This window comes from Salvia splendens, chromosome 13 (genome assembly GCF_004379255.2).
Source record: "Salvia splendens isolate huo1 chromosome 13, SspV2, whole genome shotgun sequence".
Classification (NCBI taxonomy): domain Eukaryota; kingdom Viridiplantae; phylum Streptophyta; class Magnoliopsida; order Lamiales; family Lamiaceae; genus Salvia; species Salvia splendens.
In genome coordinates, this window is record NC_056044.1 from 9,298,902 (window position 1) to 9,319,403 (window position 20,502).

General features: G+C 36.8%; 1 protein-coding gene across 1 annotated transcript; it reads right to left on the bottom strand.

The window, feature by feature from the left end:
• Positions 1-143: 143 nt before the first annotated feature.
• On the bottom strand, positions 144-19,799 carry LOC121760451 (protein TIC236, chloroplastic-like). Its single transcript, XM_042156113.1, is given in 21 exon segments — positions 144-529; positions 623-895; positions 1,308-1,488; positions 1,608-1,857; positions 2,195-2,451; positions 2,573-2,759; positions 2,762-2,852; positions 2,940-3,096; positions 3,098-3,759; positions 4,728-4,859; positions 4,999-5,064; positions 5,882-6,157; positions 7,118-7,240; positions 7,603-7,662; positions 7,780-7,947; positions 8,759-9,254; positions 9,380-9,440; positions 9,443-9,536; positions 9,624-9,707; positions 9,808-10,055; positions 19,688-19,799. Coding segments are annotated over 21 exon segments (4,125 nt in total). The 3' UTR covers positions 144-382.
• Positions 19,800-20,502: the final 703 nt, after the last annotated feature.

Sequence of the window (20,502 nt, forward strand, 5' to 3'; positions counted from 1 at the left end):
AGTTATGACTAATTATCTCATGATTATCTATCTAGGATTGAGTTGTGGAGTTAAATCTCATGAACCAAACACATTACAAATTTAATCCCAGATACAATCTTGCAAACCGAACACCATGGTGTTTGGCTAAGCACAAAGCATTGTTGCTGTCACAATGTATGCTAACTATTTTCTGATTGATACTGAAATCAGCTACAATCCCTTTCAACCATATGCTCTCCTTTACACCTTCCATTTGAGCAAAGAACCAATATTTACAAGAAATGAATATACACTGTCAAAGAATAAAACTAAACATGAACAATCTTCAGCTTTGGAGCTGAAGGCATACTTCCCCTACCTAGCAAAATTCTACTTAAATTTCATGGTATAATGTAATATCCTAGTCCTGTGAAGTTGTAGAATATTCAAACAGAAGACGTTTGGACGGAGCTGACTGTAGCAGTACCCGTAGACGGCTTGTCAGCTGGTAGATCAACGTCCACTGCATACCCATCTCCGAATCTTTCATCTGCCTTCCAACAGAAGCCTGCATTCAAACAGATCAGTAAATCCTTGAAATGCATAACAAGACCGTGTTGAATAGCATATGTTATTTTTATTTTGAGAAAGTGAAACCAACCTGAAGACGCTTTCCCAGCTGAATTTCAACTTCCGTTCCAAACGAGATGTTGCTAGCTAGAGACCTAAGAGGATCGACTGTGGGGTCAACTGAGAGCAGGCTGGGAATCTGAGGTGAATACACCAGTCTCCACCGTGCATGTCCAAATTCTCCCTTGCCCTCTATCCTTGGCATTAATGTCTCGAGCGTTGCAGTAGCAAGCTTCTTAAAAGCAAGCTGGCCATCACCTTCCAATATTGATTCAGATAATTGACTCTCAAAGACTCTATCAGCCTGTTCAATTAGACACAACAGCTCAGTTTCTCAGATGCCGACAGATATGCATAATTCAGCATAAAGTTATCCAAGGCAGCAAAGGATGTGTTGACAGAAAATGCATAGCAACAAATTCCGGCATCAAGAAAGCATAGCAACAAATTCCAGCATCAAGAAAAACTGGCTGATGATGCGGAGACTCCAGGTATAAAAATGCACTTAGAACCAACAGTATACTGCATTAGTGTACTACAGGTAAAGGTACATGCCCGTAAATTTGAGAGTGACAGCAGAGAAATTAGTCATCCACTCACATTTACATGCACATTAATAGTCCATTTATTCCTTCCCATGAAAGTGTAATACAAGTTTGGATAATGTGCTCATTACAATCTTTCATAGGAACTTGAGATTTCAGCATCGGATTTACCTCAGTTGTTGAAAGGAGATCTTGCTCTACTGAGCGTGATGAAGTGACCACCAGTTTTTCCTGCCACTTGCTAGCTCGACTTTGAATTCTAAACTGCCACTCTGATCCTACCAGGGCTAGATCCAACGCAGGATCAAGTCCATTGTCAGGCTCAAATTTTGCTACGTTAAGATGCTCACCTAGATTTACGACCCAAAAAATCAAATAAATAACACACATCAAAACATTTTAATAATATCATTCATGGAGCATAAAATACCCCCGAATTGCATCAGCAACTTCAGCGACTTCCACAAGTATCTGAAGATTACCTGAGTCGCAACAAGATTAACATCACCATTCTCAAATGTTAAAGCCCCTTTTGGTTGAATCCATTTTGGATGAGCTGGACCATTTAATTCAAGCTCTCCACTAATAGCAAAATTAAGTATCAAAGGATAAACCATCCTCAACTCAGGCCCAAGAGCAATCCTCAAGTCCAAAAGGCGAATATCTAGCTTCGGCTTACCATTTACCTGCACCATCTCCTTTTCAGCTTCATCATGTTCGGCTGCAAATAGTCATAGTTAGTCAAAGCATTAGATGTAACAGCTTTAAAGTACTTTATTTGCAATAACTTTGATACAGCATGGTATAGGTACCAAAGTCTCTTTGAAATTTATTTAGTCAAAGCATTAGATGAAACAGCTTTAAAGTACTTTAAATCTACAAGGTGCAATAAAAAGTCCTTCCAATAAAAAGTCATTCATTTCCTTGTAATAATAGCCAGCAGCAACTTTCTCTAAAAACTTATGTTAATGGAAATCTTTAGGCTAAGCTAAAAGCAGAAATTACACTGATTCAAAGTTCTAAAACCCCAGCAACAAAATCTCAGTACTCAAACTCACCAGGTGAAAGCTGGAAAGGGCTATTCAATGATGCTGGTATTAGGTTGAGAAAACGTGAAACATATTTTGTAGCAACCATGCGACCATATGCACCAGCTGGAGGCCTTGGTTCATTTATTGTATCATTAATGAATGGTGCAGTTCCACTACCCTTGTCATGTGGCAGATAAACTTCTCCTTGGCTTATCTTTATCTTTCCAGATTTGTTTGGTTGCATAATTGACCCAGATATTTGCAACTGAGAGTCCACCTGACCACTTTGATACACAAGATTTATCTAGTTCAGATTAAGGGAAAGAAACGCACAATAAACGCACATAGATTCCCTACTGAAAACCAGGACTGGAAGAAGCCCTGTCTTTTAGAACAAAAAAGTACCTCAAGATATTCCTAGCACGCACTTCCAGAACCTCACACTTCAGGTCAAGTCCATCACCGATAGATGCTTCACTTGTACGTAACGGAAGATTCCCTTTTAGTGACAATTTCCCCTTTCTGCTAACTTTACCCTCCAATGAGCGAATTCGCAGTCTATTTGAATTTACAAGCACTGTTCCTCCAAATTGGTGACTGGTTTCCAGAGCACAGGTGAAGACACAGTTGCCCTGTGAAAATAGGCAGAGCCATCCAGTAACGGTTGTTCTACAGTGCCTCTTACCTGAAAAAAGTGAAAAGTCAACCAATAGAATGATGTTAAATACTGTATTCTGTTAAATAAACATAAGTTATGAACAGCTGTATCAACCTGAAGCATAACTTCAGCATTGCCATGGAGCCAATTAGCATAAGGAGATAAAGCTGTAAGCAACATCATGCCACCATCTTTGATATCAGCATCTATCCTAACTTCTCCTGCATCCAGCAAGTTCCAGTTTAAACCTCTGAGGCTTTCTGCCAATTGCGTAAACTTCTTGACTTTTATCTCTGGATCCCTTTCGATCATTTGGCTCATCACCAGATGCTTTATTTCTGTCCTTGTCCCAATCTCGCATCCATGAGGCTTCATTTCTATCCCTTTCCGCACTTTCTTCCTCCAGCATATTGCTCTGTACAAGAGATAAAGGAATGCTTCCTTGAATATGTACATGGCCATTGTGAACAATGGGTTCAAATTTAGCATTAAATAGGAAGCGGGTGGTTGGGGTTAGAGATGCAACAACTTCAGCCCTCCCAAGTTCGATTCCCCCAACTGCCCCATCCAGGAGCCTTACTTGAACATCACATTCTGGTTTTGCAAGATTGCCTTTAAGATCACCTTCCATGTGAAGGATACCCCTGATTGGTGCTAATAACTGCCTAAGAGATTGAACAGCTTCGGTAGCTGAATTCTCGATAACCTGAAGAAAAGTTGGAAGCAAGCTGACAGGAAAATTTAGAACAGCAAAATGCAAATCTGTCTTCGGGCCCAATAGCGTTCCATCTGCATGAACCGTGGCATTGTCCCTCTGGATGAAGATTTTCTCAAGACGCAAACCATCAGTGTTGCTGTACATACCAGCTGCTAGAATACGCTGGGTATTATATGTTCCCCACTCCCATTCCTCTCCATGAAAGTCAAAATCAGCCTGAAGTAGACAGGAAGCAAAATCAGTTATGTGGTTAAAAATTGGCATGGATCAGCCGCTCAAACTGGGAGAAAGGAATCTTATTGCAGTTAGTGCCTTGTGAACATCCTTCAACTATGCTCAACAGTCACTAGAAATTTTTATATGTAAAGCAAGAGACCCATGACTGATGAGGATGCATAGAAACAGAATTACAAGATTTTGATAATGGAACTTGAGGCTAATTGAATTATGAAAAGGAATCAGCAGAGTGAAGATCGATGAAGAATATATGCTTCTGAGCTAAAAAGTGGCAAGAAGAATGATATAGAGCGAAAGGTACTGGAATTGACAAGCTGCTTATAGAGCCACAATAAATAACAAGGGCTGCTGGAGTAATAGAGGTGGGTGGAGGGAAGGCACTTAATAAAACAGATGCATATGAAACATATCTCACTACAGGCATGATAAAATGGGCTGAATGAATCAAGATAAATTGCCCAACATAAAATAATGTGATCTGGAGATCATGGAATGAAAGATAGCAACTAAAATAGATAAAACGAAAGGGGCGAATCAGTAACCAAGAAAGGCAAAAGTCCAACCTCACGGCACTTGCCGGACAAAACTATTTGATCCCTTGGATAGCTCTCTTCAAATGTGTGAGAAGAATTTATAAAGACTTTCACAAGACTCCTACTCAAACTAAATCTCCAAAAACAAACCCAATCCAATCCTACTTGCAATTGAAAATAAATCCTAATTAGAGATAAACATGAATTAATAACTAGACTCCAATGTCCAAACATAAAGATATATTCTAGATTAAAGAGAAATCCTAAACTAATCTACTTCTTGTCCATATCTTTTGATCAATATCAAAGAAGCTCTTACTTACAAACTTGGATGGGAAGCCTGAATGAAGAAAAGAACTTTACGCAGTTATCACACCCATGAAAGCACAAGGTGGAAATTGTCAGAGTTATTACCATTGTATCCCCATTGCCTCCCCCGCTTGCATCCAAAGAGCCACGCCAGCGACCTTTAAGTTCAGCTAAACCGGGAAGGTCGAAATCGTCCGGTACAACTTCATACGATGTGGCACAATGACCATGAAATTCCTTTAAGGGTTCACAAAATTAGATAAATTTGAGAACAAAATGAACAGGAGCAAGGAAACACCATTTAAGTAATTCCAATTTCAGGGCCCTAGATATTTCTAGTAGATAAAAACTTAAAATCTCTGCAAGTTAAACGTACCTCGAGCAGCTTTTTAAGATTTTCGGCCCATATTCCAACTGATTGCAAACTTTGTATAAAAAGATCCTGTATAAGAAAAGGACGTGCACATTAAAAACTGTCCAACTCATCAAGTGTATTGTTAGACTAAAAAAAGGAATGGAAACAAAATAGGAAATAGAATCAATAGGGTAAAGGGATAATTTTCTACTACTGATAAAAAAGCTACACCAGTTATTTCACAATCGAGGCTTGCAAACGTATCATGAGGCCAAGAAGCTCCTCCAAACAATTCAAATAACAGAAACGAGTCAACCTCAAGAGAACATGTTATCAGTCTACAGTTATCAACTCAGTAAACCAGCTTCAAAATTTCATGTTTTATACTGTCCCTTCACACATATCCATCTAAATGGTTGAAGAGAAAAAATATAAAACGGTATACCTCTTTTAACAACTTAAGAGCTTCTAGATGAGGTGATCATTCCATGCCAAGCAAAAACCCATGTCTAAAAGTTTAACTCCTAGGAGTTAGGAGTACCAGTTAATAAATGATTTTCATGTGCAAAGTCTAATACAAAGTAACATGTCTGCACAGGGAGTTTTGAAAATAGCAAAAAACTAAATAACAGTGTTAAGCTTTTAGATGAGGTGGTAAAACTGACATTGATAAATCATCTGAAGTCCCTAAATCGAGAGCCATTTCCAAACCAATGCAAGCAATACATAAGTTCATTTAAATACAGTTACCATGACTAAATCACTGCTTAACGAGTTTAGAGCATGCATGTCACCAGATAAGTAAATAAGTTTCTGGCAGACATGGCAGGGCTGCTCTCACAGTTAGCAGTGAGACAGTTTAACACAAATTAATATTTCGAGATATCACAAAAGTAGCCACAACCTTCGATCTAGATTGAACAGCAGGATCTGAACTTCGAAAAAGAAGCCTAGCAAGCGGAAGCATCTCAGCAATCTCAGCATTAGGGACCTCTAATCTCATTCTCCATCTACCCATAGAAGAGATCATACTCCCAAGATGACCAGTCATTACTTTCTGAAACAGGCTGCCTTTTTCCTTTCCAGCCGGGTTTCGGTCGCGGGAACCAGGCAATACATACTCCCCCTGCAGTTCATATTTGCTATTGCTCTGCTCCAAGATTGCTTGTTCAACTGTGATCTATCAAATTATGAATAGACCAGAAACAAATATGATCAACCATCTTATTCTATTTATGTAGACTAAAAGACAGCATAATGCTTCCTTCAGCTATGCAATATGAGATTTTTTAATCAACCAATCCAATCCATAAAACCAGTACGGTGTACAGTTCAAAGCAAAACAATTCAACTACGTCAGTTAGCCCAAGGATACACAAAATCAACATGTGTCTTATATTCAATCATATTATGTTACTCCCTCCGTCCCAAAATAGATGTCACACTTTCCTTTTTAGCTTGTCCCACAAAAGATGTCACATTTCCTTTTTTTTGGAAAAAGCTATCTCTCACATTAATATAAATATACTATTTTCTCTCTCCACTTAACACACAAAATAACATCTCTTAAAATCCCGTGCCACTACCCAAGTGTGCCATCTTTTATGGGACGGAGGGAGTAATAACGAATTCATGAGATATTACTATGCTCCTCTTATTGAGATGCCTCAAAGAAAAATTCAAAATGCAACTTGTTGCCAGGTGCCAGCCAAACTTGACCTGATAAAGCATAAATGAGGTTTGCAATATTCTAAGGTTTTCTAAAAGAGAATCTTATACCCTCTCGAAGACAAGAAAAGTGTTAAGATGATCAGCACAACTCCATTTCTCAAAATTTCTCAATACATAGCAAAAGTCTACCTTGTCTTATCATGGGGGGAGGTGATTATGTTCTCCATTAAGTAGATAGCAAACTCACAGTTCCAGCTCATTTAAGATGGAGTTCTGATATGTTAAAACTAAACTTATAATTAAAACATTACAAATTTACAACCACCTAATGTCTTCAGTGGAGTTATTGCCAACAGTAATATCCTTAACCAAAAGTTGCAGTAAATTCAAAGAACTGTTGCTAGTCCTTGAAGTGAAGATCTAAAACAAAAACCAGAGAATTTGAAATAGATATGACAAAGGTACTGACCACATCCCCACTCCATCTGGCAGCCACATCTAGAGCTTCACCCAACACACCACTGAATTTTGGGCGAAGAACAGATAATACACCATGTCCCCTTCGTTTTTGAAAATTTAACTGCAGCTCAGCCTAAAAATGGGAAAGCTTTTAATAAAGATAAAAGATAAGAGGTTCTGCTCAACATACACAATAAGTACTTATTCACAAACTTCGTGGGAACTAATACTTTGCATTTTTCCACTTTAAGACTGCTATTTATCCAGTCAAATCAAACAGACATTTTTCAGTAACACAAGTAAGCAAATAAAAGAAAAAGCCAATAACCTAGGCAAGTTCTGGAAAAGTTAATATGCAAACTTAAAAAGATAAACTAAACAAAGTAATGAGTCTCATATAATAGAATAATAATAATAATAACAAATATATAAACAAAAATTGAAAGCATTCTATAGCCAGTGGCACCAAAATTAGCTCTCCAAAAAGAAGTTTACTCTTGAAATTTCTCCACGGAGTGATGCTAGCTCCAGCCCATCCAGTGGCAAATGGCGAACCTGATTGCACAAGGAAAAACACATTGTATAAGTATCAACGAAATCTGTGCATGGTAAAAAGTCACGAGGAAATATAAGTTAAAGAAAAGGAAGTTACTAGGAAACAGTAGAATGGACCTCTAAGGTAGTTGAGTGCAGTGGTCGATAACAGGCATTAGCTTTGAGGTGACCTTTCTGCAAAGAAAAAGAGAGCAATTTTCCCGCAATATTGTCTTCAGAAGTAGATTGTAAAGGTCCTACAATTTCAACCGCAAGACTTTCATCTGGCCGACCAGTAGCATCCAACTGCATGACCGGAAAAATAGGAGATACTGGAAGATTTATCTGTATTTTTGGCTTCATATACAGAGAAGAAACTCATTATCTATACACATCCTCCAGCTACTAGAGCCAACATATTGAGTCTTGAAGGATTACTAATAAGAAATGCAGGTAATCATGTTTTGTGTCATCAACTTTTAGCATTTTCAAAAAAAAAAGTTGGCAGCTTATTTTTTCTCTCAAAGAATATAATTTGATTCATGTCTCGCTTGTCATCATTCGGTGATGGAACATTGGGTTGGCTCTCTGGGTTTTTTGGTGTATTTTTGAACCCCTCACCAGCTATATGGCATCATTATACGATAGAAAGAAGTTCCACCAAACATTAGCGGCATCACAGAAGTCCTGTAATACAAAACATTTAACATTTCTCATTGAGACCCTTCAACTTTGCGAAAAGTTTGATTTATGTTCCTCTTAACATAATCCGGCAACGGAACAACGAATCAGTCATCTAATACAGCAGATTTAGCATTTCTCTTTGAGACCCACCTGACTCACTAAAAGACGTTTTATGGGAAAAAGTAATAATTAAGATATCAACCTAATATCTGCGACGTCACAAAAGTCCCTAACATCAGCAACATCACTTAAGTCCCTATCATCAGCAACATCACATAAGTACTCTACTAAAAAAATGAAATTTAATTCGACAAAATTTATAAATAGAATTGACGGACCATCGTTCGCTATAGAAAATACTAAAAGTTGGGGACAAAACATGATTAAGACTAAAATAATAACTATTCATCAAGCAAATGGATGTGAGACAAACCTTCATACCCTTAGATGTTATATTGAGCACTCCAGCTAGTTGAGGAGCCAACATCAATTGATTGAGTTTTAGACCTGAGATTGAAATATCACCAGAAATACTTTTTTCATTATCATCACCTTCCTTTGTATCAGACTGCGAAACTTGGCTGTGGGAATTCTTGTTGACCTTCCCTTGAAACTTAATTTTTCCAGTTGCTTTCAAATGAATGGGCCTCAAAGAATCAAAGGTATAGGAAGAAACCAAGTTGCAAAATTCAAAATTGCGCATCCATAGATCTAGTTCAACTCCTTCCACAGAAAAAGGCATGTTAACCACTTTCTTTGTCCAGCATAACTGGTTTTCATCAGGATATGATGTTAGCACTCTTGTGTACAACTCAAAAGCAGCAGATGAAGAACTAACACAAATGTGATCGTGTGAGATAATCACATCTCCACGGGCATCGGAAAGTGACCCCTCAGTTTTCGGAGCAATCCATTTGATATCAAATCTCCTACACCCATAAAGAAATTTCCCATTTACAAAACCTGTGAACAAACATCTCCAGGAAATATCAGTCTATCTAGACAAGATAGCTGATTCCATCAACTTACACAAAGAGACAGCATGAAATCTTACGGTCTTAACAATGAGCCAGAAACTTTTGTTTCTCCATTCAGATCCCCTAACTTAAATGCATAGTTTGGAGGTAACCAGGTATATAGCGATGCACAATTTGGTCAAAGCACAAGTTTCCTGAAAAGTTAATATCCATGGCTGTCTCATCAACCTCACCCTACAATAATACGCTTATTAATGTTAGATCAAACCCGAAATACCTAAGTGTAATTTAAGGAAGAAAATAAACTAACTATACTTCTACCTCAGGACAAATCCATGCATTCCCGGCTCCACGAATCTCGCCACCATCAACAAGTGTAGCTCTGATTCCATACAGATCAGCGACCTACCATATGCAAGGGGGAAAATAAGCATGTGTTGTTAGAAAAAAGAAAGAGAGCTTTGTCAAACTATGAACCACGGATTACTATTTAATAATTACTCACACAATTATCAGTGTTAAAGGTAAAATTGGCAGAAACATAGGAGAGTGGAACATGATCAATAGCTGCAACTGCTCCAGCCTCTTTATTAATCACCATTGCCTCATATGCAGCTGATTGGGGGGAAACAGCAGATAAATGAATAATTTTCCTCGAGACCAATGCACTCCCAAAAAAAACAGGAGCATCCAATGGGCCTTGACAGTTGAACAGAGATGTTACTGATCCTGCCAGCTGGTGAATGGTGAAAACTCATTAGGTTGGTTTTGAAAAACGAGAGGGCCAACCTCAATAAAGTGGCACCAGGAAATGGAAATAGACCAAGAACAATGATCAGCGAAAAATCAATCCAGGAGTATCTAAAAGGCGAGTTCTCACAATCAGTGTTATTAATAGCGTATGACAGCTTATGGCGGTCGGTCAAAAAACCGCTATAGGGATATGACGGTCGGCATGGCGGTATTATGGCGTAAATAGCGGTCAATAAATTAACAAATAAATATAATATAGTAATACATAACATAAGATGCAAAAAAATAGAATAGTTAGAGGAAAATTAGAAAATTAAATGGTGGAAGACAATAATTATGGAGACGCTTTCATCGAGTATAATAGTTATAGGAAAAGAGAGAATTATTCAGTGGAATTAATCCATGCATCGAGTAGAACAATTATAAGAAAAGAGAGAGAATTAAATAGTGGAATTAATACAAACTGAGCATCCACAATAGTGGATTAGTGCCCGCCCTAGCCACATGTTAGCGGCTAGGGCGGGTGTCTAGTCCACTATTGCAATCGGCTAACGGTAAGGAGGAGCGCGGAGCGGACGAGAGGTTGGGCATGGACTAACCGGCTAGCCGATCGCTGGCCGCCTATTTTGCGGCAAGCAATAGGCTACCCGATTTATTTATTTATTTTTGTTTTTTATTTATACTCTATATTTACAACTCATTCCATTTTATTTTTTTAATATTTGATAAACACCAATAATTAAAATGAATTAAATCGTATTTGTCAATTTATTTGTTGTGCTAGGGCATTGGCTAGGCTATTGTTAGCCTATTGCTAGGCTGTTACTTGGCTAGGACAGTGGCTAGGCTGTAGGAAGGGCATGATGATGTGGCAGGAAGAGTTTTTGGTTAGACTATGCTAGTCTGATGCTATTGTGGATGGTCCAAGTAGTAGTACATAAAAAATTTTCAGTTATCTTGAATCGTGAATGAAAATCTAGAATCTGGAGCCTTGTGCGTGTGGAGACTGGAGAGACGATAACTTGGATTGACAGTTATGATTTTAAAGCCAGAAACTCCCATAAACATATAAATAGACTGTTTATAATGGTCAATGGGCTAGGTTACATGTCACGTGGGCCGGGTAGTGGGGTAAGTGGGGTCGTTTTACAAGGCAAAAAGGCATCTCGACCGCCATGAAAGCCATATCCTACCACGGCTCTTCGCGAATGGCGGCCGCCATTCAAAAAAGGGAGTAAACTGCCATATCACATGGTGGCGGTGGCGTTGAGCCTAGAAACTGCCACCGCCATCCGCCACGGCGCCGCCATCCATAGGCGGACACACATGGAGAAAGGGTAGGGCTTAAGCCCTTACCCAATTTTTTTTTCCTTTACTCTACTGCAATTTTTTTTAAAATTTTCAAAAATCAATATTGAGCCCTTAACAAGAATGAGAAAAAATGTATATATACATATACTTCAGCCCCTATCGCAATTTTTTTCTGTGTCCGCCCCTGCCGCCATCTCCGCTTTTTAATAACACTGCTCACAATTAGCGCAAAAGATAGTCAACAATGCATGAAAACAAACAGAAGATAGATACATTGATAGAGATCAAGCTAATGATCTCCATTATCTCTTGAGATTATTTTCATTATTATGGAGATTGTGGAAGGATTACTTTAAATGTTGAGGATTTGTTTCCTTGTTTATTTATAGGTTGATTCACTTTCCTAGATTAGAGTTCGGAGGATCCCTATAAATAGCTCATCTTTAGAAGAGCTAGATGTCTGGGAAAATAAAGTGTATTAGGACGGTATCAACCGTAGGCCTCTTCGGAGGATTATCTTGGCCTCTTTGGAGGATTGTTCTTCTAATTTCAGTTCTTATTTTACTTCCGCCTTTCACTCCATATCATACATGTACTTCAGCACTATGTATACGTACTTGCAAATGCAAACAGGTAATGGTTTTTAGGTAGACTTCACGAGGAAATAGGGGTATGGAGTAACGAGTGCTTACTTTTGATAAAGGTAAAATTTAGTGGTAGTAGTGGTAGAGACATGAGTCTTTGTGCTATGGTTCAGGGACCTAGAATCTGATAAAGATAAGGTGATTGAGAATATGAAACCAACAAAATAACAGAGAAAAGAACTGAAGAGGCCACAAAGTATTTGTGAAACTGTAGATTATATTTCTTAATGATGAAGTTTAGGAAACCATAGTCCTATGAAAAGGGAAACTGACAAAATTCTAGAGAAACCATAGGTCCATATACTTACGGGCACAGCACAAGTCAATAGCAGCAATGTGTAGAACAATTACGACTACAGGTCTAGAACCCACAAAATAGAGAAACTCGGCGTCAAAACCCTGTTAGGGAAAGCCATGTTGTGCGGCAGGGGCATGGCCGAACACACATTGGAGCTGTCCAGGTGAGATTGAGTGTCCCTAGAAGGTTTACGTTCGCACTTTTGGTAATGGACCCCACATTCCACTAACTCATTCCACTCACATTCTATTACTCCCTCCGTCCCGCTTTAGGAGTTCGGGTTGAGTCGGGCACATGTTTAAAGAAAGTGTTTGAGTGTGTAATAAATAAATTTTGTAGTGAATGTTGGGACTCACTTTTAATTGAGTGTGTGCTAAATAAATGTTGTAATGGATGTTGGGACCCACTTTTAACATATTTTTAGTTACTTTGTAGGCATTTTTATTAGTTTATCCCAACTGGGATTCCTAACCTAAAGTAAAGCGGGACAGAGGGAGTATAAAATTTACATATATAAATAGGACCCACATTCCACTACATTTCTTAAAACTCGTGCCGGTGCCAATTAATGGGGGGGGGGGGCGGAGGGAGTAATTAAGAGTATTTCCTTTGGAGTAATATCCGAATAAAGGAATGAAGGCTGTTTTGCATGGGCCGAGGATTAGGGTTTTGTTAGTGTATATATTTGGTTCTCCTTTCTGTTATTAGGGATCATCATCATTAATGAATTTAGTTGAGATTGGTGCGTCATACAGTATTCTGTTTTCTTCTTTGTTCTACATGCTCACTCTATCAGAGTCACATACACAAGCTACATCTGATGATATGAGTCATATGACACCATAAGTGGAGTTAAGCACAACCTATCATCGCCACGTAGCTGTATGTGTTGATTTGATTCACACTCTACATAACAATTATTGATGATCCAGGTATGATTGGTTTAGATTTTGAAAGATCTAAACCAAAAACAACCAATAAATTAAACGCTGTGCATTCAACAGCCATACATACATAACAGCAACATGATTACACTCCATTAAAAATGGCTGGTATTTTGGCAAAGCTTAACAGGTTGGGAACTTCATATATCATACTACTTGCTCCATTCTGAAAATTCAGAACTCAGAACACGTTTTACGTAGCAATTAGTGGTTGTGCAAATAAACATACATTTATGAAGACAAACAGAAAGAAGAAAGAAATCAAGAAAGGCATCAACCTGCAATGCAAACATGAAGTATCACATTGTCAATAATTTCAGTTTTCTAGAGGAAAGCACATAAAAACCAACACTCAGTTCCGATTCCGAAGCGATCAATCAGATTATTAAAACTGTATCCAGTATTCTCATCAATAAAAGAGAATCAATAGATTGATATACCTGACACATTACATGATATTCTCCTTGCTCCCGAAATCCCCAGATGCTTCTAAAGGAATATCACCAAACCATCCCCTGGCATTATGCAAAAATATCCGCTGGGCTCGGAAAAACAAGCTTGCATAAACATCCTGTACACAATAAACAAAAATGACCCTAAATATCTTTTGACGTGGCATTTTGGAATTATGACTTTAAGACAATCTAGTTTTGTATTTTGTGTCTTCTGAAGAGTCTGCTAATTAATAAAGAAACAATATTGGATGTCTGGTCAGTGGATAAGTAGGTACGCATAAGCTTTGACAATTGACAGGAAAGGGATTAAACTATTGAGCACTGCAATAAGATGAACTCAACCCACTTTAGCATACAGCTTACTTTACAAAATGGACAAACGAACCAGTGATTTTCATGGCATACACAAAATAACTATGACAAACTTATATCAAGACACTAACCCTGTGAAAGGGAAAATCACCATGAAACAGTTTCTGGACCAATCAGAAGTACAGGGGGGAAGAGTTTCAGACTGGTCATCATACATATATACATAAACAATTCTATAAAAAATATACTCCCTCCGCAAGTGATTCGTATTCCTTTGATGCATGTCCCTTTTTGGAAAAAACCAACATTTTTTTATCTCTGCTACTTTATTATTTCTCCTACTCCCTCCGAATGTAGATCGTCGCTATATCATTTAATTTTACAAAATTAAATATCTCATTATATTTATTATTAATCAAAGTCCAATGACCAAACACGATTCCAACATGAGCAATACAAAAGTTTGATCAGATAGAATATGCATTACAGATTTATTTGATTGTCTGCATTTCTCTATGCTATCTTATGGTGATTCTTCTAACCATGATGTTTGTGCTTTACCTTAAGTGCTTACATTCTTTACTTGACCATGATGTTTCAAATATGTGTAGGGTGTGGAACTAACAGTAGTCACATACCAATATGAGAAAGAATTAGGACTCGTATTTTTGCACCATTTTTTGGTGAGAAAAGACAGGCCATGGCCTGATTACAAAGATAAATTAGCGAGCATAAGAAATACCAAGTCTATTGTGCAACATCCAAATACAAAGGCCTATGGGAGAGGATTTTAAAGTGCGAATTTCTCTAGAAAAACTATAAGCATGATGGCACATACATCCAATTATATGTCCCGATGGTAAATAAGCCTAAATATCGCTCAAGAAAAGCTGGTATCGCAACACATGATTTGGCGGTATGCGATATAAATGAAAGGTTAGTGTATGTATTAACTAGTTGGGAAGAGCTGCGGTTGATGGGCGTGTGTTGAAAGATGCAATTAGTAGAGAGAATGGTTTAAAAGTTCTAACTGGTAAGTAGGCTAGATTAGAAAATAGTTATATGTCCTACACATAGTACATGTTTACCTAGTAATTTCAATCATTGTTGGCCTTATATAGGTTCTTATTATTTGTGTGATAGTGGTCATGGATTTAGATACCATATTGGAGAATGGGAGGCCGGTCAAAGAGTACCTCAATATTACCAAAAGTATTTCAACATGAAACCTGCTAAACCCAAGAATGTTATTAAGCGCGTTGGATAACTAAAAAGCTAATGAGCCATTTTACGTAGCAATTCATATTATCCAGTTGAGACCCAAAACATGATAATAATGGCTTTCGCCTACTTGCATAATTTTATCAAATGAGAACATGGAGTATGATCCTGTGTTTGGTGATGAAGAATACATCGTTCAACTTGAGCAAATAATGTTAGCTAACGGTGGTGAACATGAATATATTAAATTGGAGTGCTTTTAGGGAACAACTTGCTCAACAAATGTGGCTTGGCCGCTAAAATTATGCCATAATTTTTTTTTTTTGATATTTTGTACTATTTCCTTTGTTAATCCATGCCAAATGGAACTGTAAGTTTTTAGATGCCTTGATTAACGAAGATATTGAGATGGTTGTCTTTGTTGTGTGTTGTGGGAATGAAATAGATTGTGTGGCAGAGGATACTAGGAGTATGTTATTAGTGAATATCATTTAAATCTCACCTATTTATTTCAAGAATGAAAACTAGTTAGCACCGATGGATATTTTTCTTCTTCTAATTTTTGCAAACTGAAAACACAGTCATGCATGTTACATTAAACAATGTTGTATAAAACTGAATATTGGTTCCTCTTATTATGATGTTGGATTTTCCTATATAAATTTACATAAAAGCTTATGCTAAGCAGCACTCCCCCCCTCTGTTTATGTGTATTAACTTTGATAGGGCTCGTTACAAGAATGGTTTTATAGGGGTTTATTACACTAACATGGTTGATAATGTGCGAAAAAAGTGGTGAATATTGAGTGTGCAGGAGCTATAAAGTATAAAAGCGGCAAGTGCAGGAACAATTTGATCAACTCGGAGAAGAAGTGATAAATTGCCAGAAGTGAAGCTAAGTTGTTCAGTTGCGTACAAATAGTGAAGCCTGCATAGCCGAAAAGTTGATCAAGTGGAGTTCACCACATGAAGTGATGAGTCAGAGGAGAGAGAAAGAAAGATGTCATCTCAAGGGCATAAATGTCAAGACATGATGGGCTTACCCTAGGGATTTGGGCCCAACATCATCCTATAAATATGGAGAGAGAGCACACAAGAGAGGAGTTCGAGACCATCATCACCTTCAATCACCTCATTTCACCTTATTTTCATAGCATGGAGTAAGAAGTTAGCAGTCGGAGTCGCCGTTTCCACTTCTACTTTTATCTCTTCTTCCTCGTCAAGGAAGGAGGGACCTGGATCTGCCTAGAAGCCTTCGTAGTTTGAGTTTTTCTTACACCCCAAGGGGTCAAAACAATTTCTATTATGTTTTCAATTCATCTTTTCCGTAGCTTAGTTGTTTTTAATGTTTTTTTTCTAGTTGCTACTCTAGTTACCTTTTCGTTGTTGATAGATCTTTAAACCCTTATTCGGAATTATGTTTTAGTTACGTTTATTGAAGATCTTTATGAAATGGAGTTTTTTATGCAAGTTGTGTTGGATCTGATGTTCTCTGTTTGATTGCTTTCGTTTGCTTTAGTTCCGCTTTGTTTATGTTTTCTCGTAGGTAGATTTACATTTTAGTTCGTCAACTTGCATGAGAATAGGTTAGCTACTTTAGATCTGTTTTCTTTATGTCGATTTCGTATGGATCTGTGTTTAATTTGTTTGATTTCTATTTTTATGTTTGTCGCTCTGTTTAGATCTACCTTAGTTGTTTTTACTTAGCTGCTTAGCGAAGAAGAAAGCCGTAGTTCGTTAGAATGGGAGTCTTTGTCACCTTTTCGTTGTTTATAGCTTTTTAGGTAGTGCGCTTATTTTTTGTCAGTGGTCCCAAGTTACTTTTACCTTTCCATTCTTAGTTTAGTTGATCAAGTGCGTGAACTCTACGTGCTTTTAATCTGTATTGTGAACTCTGAGTACTTAGTCGAAACAAACCGACTCTTCAAACTTGTATGCAAATTATTCAAGAAGTTGGTTGAAGAGCTGGAGTACCTGGAAATGACTCTTTTGGTTTGAAATTGAATTGTTAAGATACTTAGAACAGGTCTCTATAAGCATGTTTCTTAATATGCATACTATATTTTGTAACATTTGTAACAACTTAGTTGCCTTGATACATGCAGGAGCTATGAGTTCCTCACATAACTTCTTTCCTTGAATAAGGAAAGAAGAATTTGGACGCATACTAAAGAAGATGCCCTAATTGCAATTCTGAAAATATTAGTTGCAGATTCTTGGCTCCAGGACAATGCATTCTGATCAGACTATCTAGAAGTTATTGAAAAACAGTTGAAAGTAAGGTTTCCTGTAACTGATTTGAATCCGACTAATGTGCATTCTAAGTTGACGGCATGGAAGAGGAATTACTATCTCGTGACCATGATTGGATTTGGTTGGAATGACTCTAGCAACAATATTACAGTTGAGAATGATGTATGGAAGCAATATCTTAAGGTAAAATTTAACATAATTATGAACTCCTTATTTGGCTTGCAAGGATTTTAACAATGAATTTCAAGCATCCTATTGAATAGACACATCCACAACTTAAAGCAATGCAATTCAAGTCATACCGATTGTAACTTATTTTATCGATCTCCAGCATGGAACTAATTATTTTTTTCCGTAAATGACAAACTAAGGTATCGACGGAGTAACTTACCAAAAATCAAATGATTAGCCATGTTTATTAGTTTTCGTATAGTTTATGTATTTCATTGTGAATATATATCAACCGTCAAAGTCTTGAGAGCTAAGTAATCCATATGATCAATCTAGCTATAGAAATTTCTAGTTGATAACAGTGATATATTTATTTTCTCAAATTTAATTTTCATTGACTCGAAATAGTGAAGTAAATTTGGTGTCTAAAAGTGAAGCACAAATGTGTGGAAAAGCATTAATAAAGTGAGTGGTGATTTTAGCGCATTAATTTATTAGCAGTACTACGAATTAATATTTGGTCAAGTTGCTATATTATGGAGCTCAAGTGAGTACCTTTTTTTTTGCATTAGTTTAATAAAATTTGAATTTATTTTAGTACTAAATAAGGTACAATTGAGAGTTGTATTATTTCTTAAGCAATTTGGAAGCAATATACTTCATCCGGCCTAAAAAAAATTAGACTAGTTTTATTATTTTTTACCATTCTCCAAAATCACACAAGATTTAAATATAGAAAATTTTTAACCAACAACACGCAGCTAATAATGCAGACCTTATAATCCACTAACATCACTTTCGCTCTTTTTCTCATTTTCTCTTATTTTACCAATTGATAACTGCACATTAAAATCAGTGTCATCTACAATTTTGTCTATTTTTTTTAGGACAGATGAAGTGATATTATTCTCAAATGGCCCTACTAGATCCATACAGTAGCGGAACAATAGCGTTTAATTCACTCATTTCTTCACTAATTACTTTTAATTTATGGTTTGTTAAATGAAAGGGTGCTCGAAGACATAAATGAGAGTACCGTTGCAGTCACTTATTAAATTTTGTTCTAAGTACTTATAAACATCACTTTTTCTTTCCCATCAAAGATATCCATTGCACACATCAATTTCTTATCTTACACGATTTTGGGGCTAAGAGTTGCATATTGTTTCAAGTAAAAATACTACTAGTACTATTACTACCATGTACTACTCCCTCCGTCCGCTATTAGGAGTCCTACTTCTTGGCAGCATGAGTTTTAAGAAATGTTAAGAAAAGTGGGTGAAAAAAAGTTAATGGAATATAGATCACATTTGTATATATTAGTTTTAAATGAAATGTGAGTGGAATAAGTCAGTAGAATGTGTGACCCTATTACCATTTATGGTAAAAGTGAACCAGGACTCCTATTCACGGACGGACTAAAATAGAAAAACGAGACTCCTATTCTAGGATGGAGGGAGTACTAATTTATAAGTGTATTTATTTGTTAAAAGGAGTATAATATTAGAACAACAAAAGTGTACTAGTTAAAAGAAACCGTGAATATATCGAGCGTGATTAGTCCAGCATATATGAGCCCCAAACCCCAAAATTTACGATAAAATTGATAATTTATAGCCACAATGAATTAATAAACCATAATTGAATAGTTCGACAATGCAATATAGAGTTGGCTCGATCCCGAGTGAATTAGATGGATTGATAACTCGCATTAGATTTGTTGCACACTAGCAAATCATTTATCTCTAATTACAATTATTAATAATTCACAATATTATAAATTTATTTAAAGCACAATTTATTGCACGTCATCTTCAGTTACACACCAAATACTAATATTACTATTTTAAAGTACGAGAATATGTGTTCTTATCATATTATGCTATATTTACACGGGTGACAAAACTCTATCTAGTGGAACCCCAACAAATGATGTGCATCATCTTTTCGGCCTTTTGGGCTTCCCTTGCTCTTCTCATTGCACAATCCTCATGCTCGGAATCAGATTTTCTCGTACTCTCACCATAAACCCATCTAGCACGGCCGGCGTAGGCTGATTCCCAAGCAGAGATGGACGGCAGAGAAGAAGTGGTGATGCTGCTGGCGGATGCTGCCATGTTATTCCTCTTCAACATTTCGAGCAAACTTAGCATATTTGAAGAGATTATGAGTAAAGAAAGTCTTTTGATATTTGCAGTTGTAGTAGAATTGTGTGGAAGAAGAAGGTGCATTTATATAGCTATGACTTCCACTAAACAATTCTTGAAAAATGACATGAAAAACATGTTGGGCATATATCATTTTTTTTATCTACTATCACCGAGTGAAATAATTTATGCTACAAACTAATCATATTGAAACATACATGGGTTGTTCGGTTTAGAAGATTGTATCCGTTATTAAATTTATAGTATGTTTGGTTCATGAGATTAAACCCACAACTCAATCCTAGATGAATAATCATGAGATAATTAGTCATAGCTAACCTATATGACTAAAATAATCTCACAACTACATTTTAGCTTGTATTTTAGTATTATTTTATCTTGAAAATCGAACCCACGATAATAATTATTAAAAAAATTGAACCAAAAACACGTTATGACTACTCGTATACATTTGACCGCTTTTATTATTAAATGTTACTAGCTACCAGTCAACCACTAACTTTTTCTTAAACAATTCTATATAAATTCTTAAAAAATTAAATGTAAAACATGTTAGGTCACGTATTCTTTTGGCCATTTTTCATAGCTGTCGCTTCTACTAAACAACTATTCAAAGTGAATTTTAAATCACGTTGCGATAACTATTAACTACCATCAAATATTTTAATTG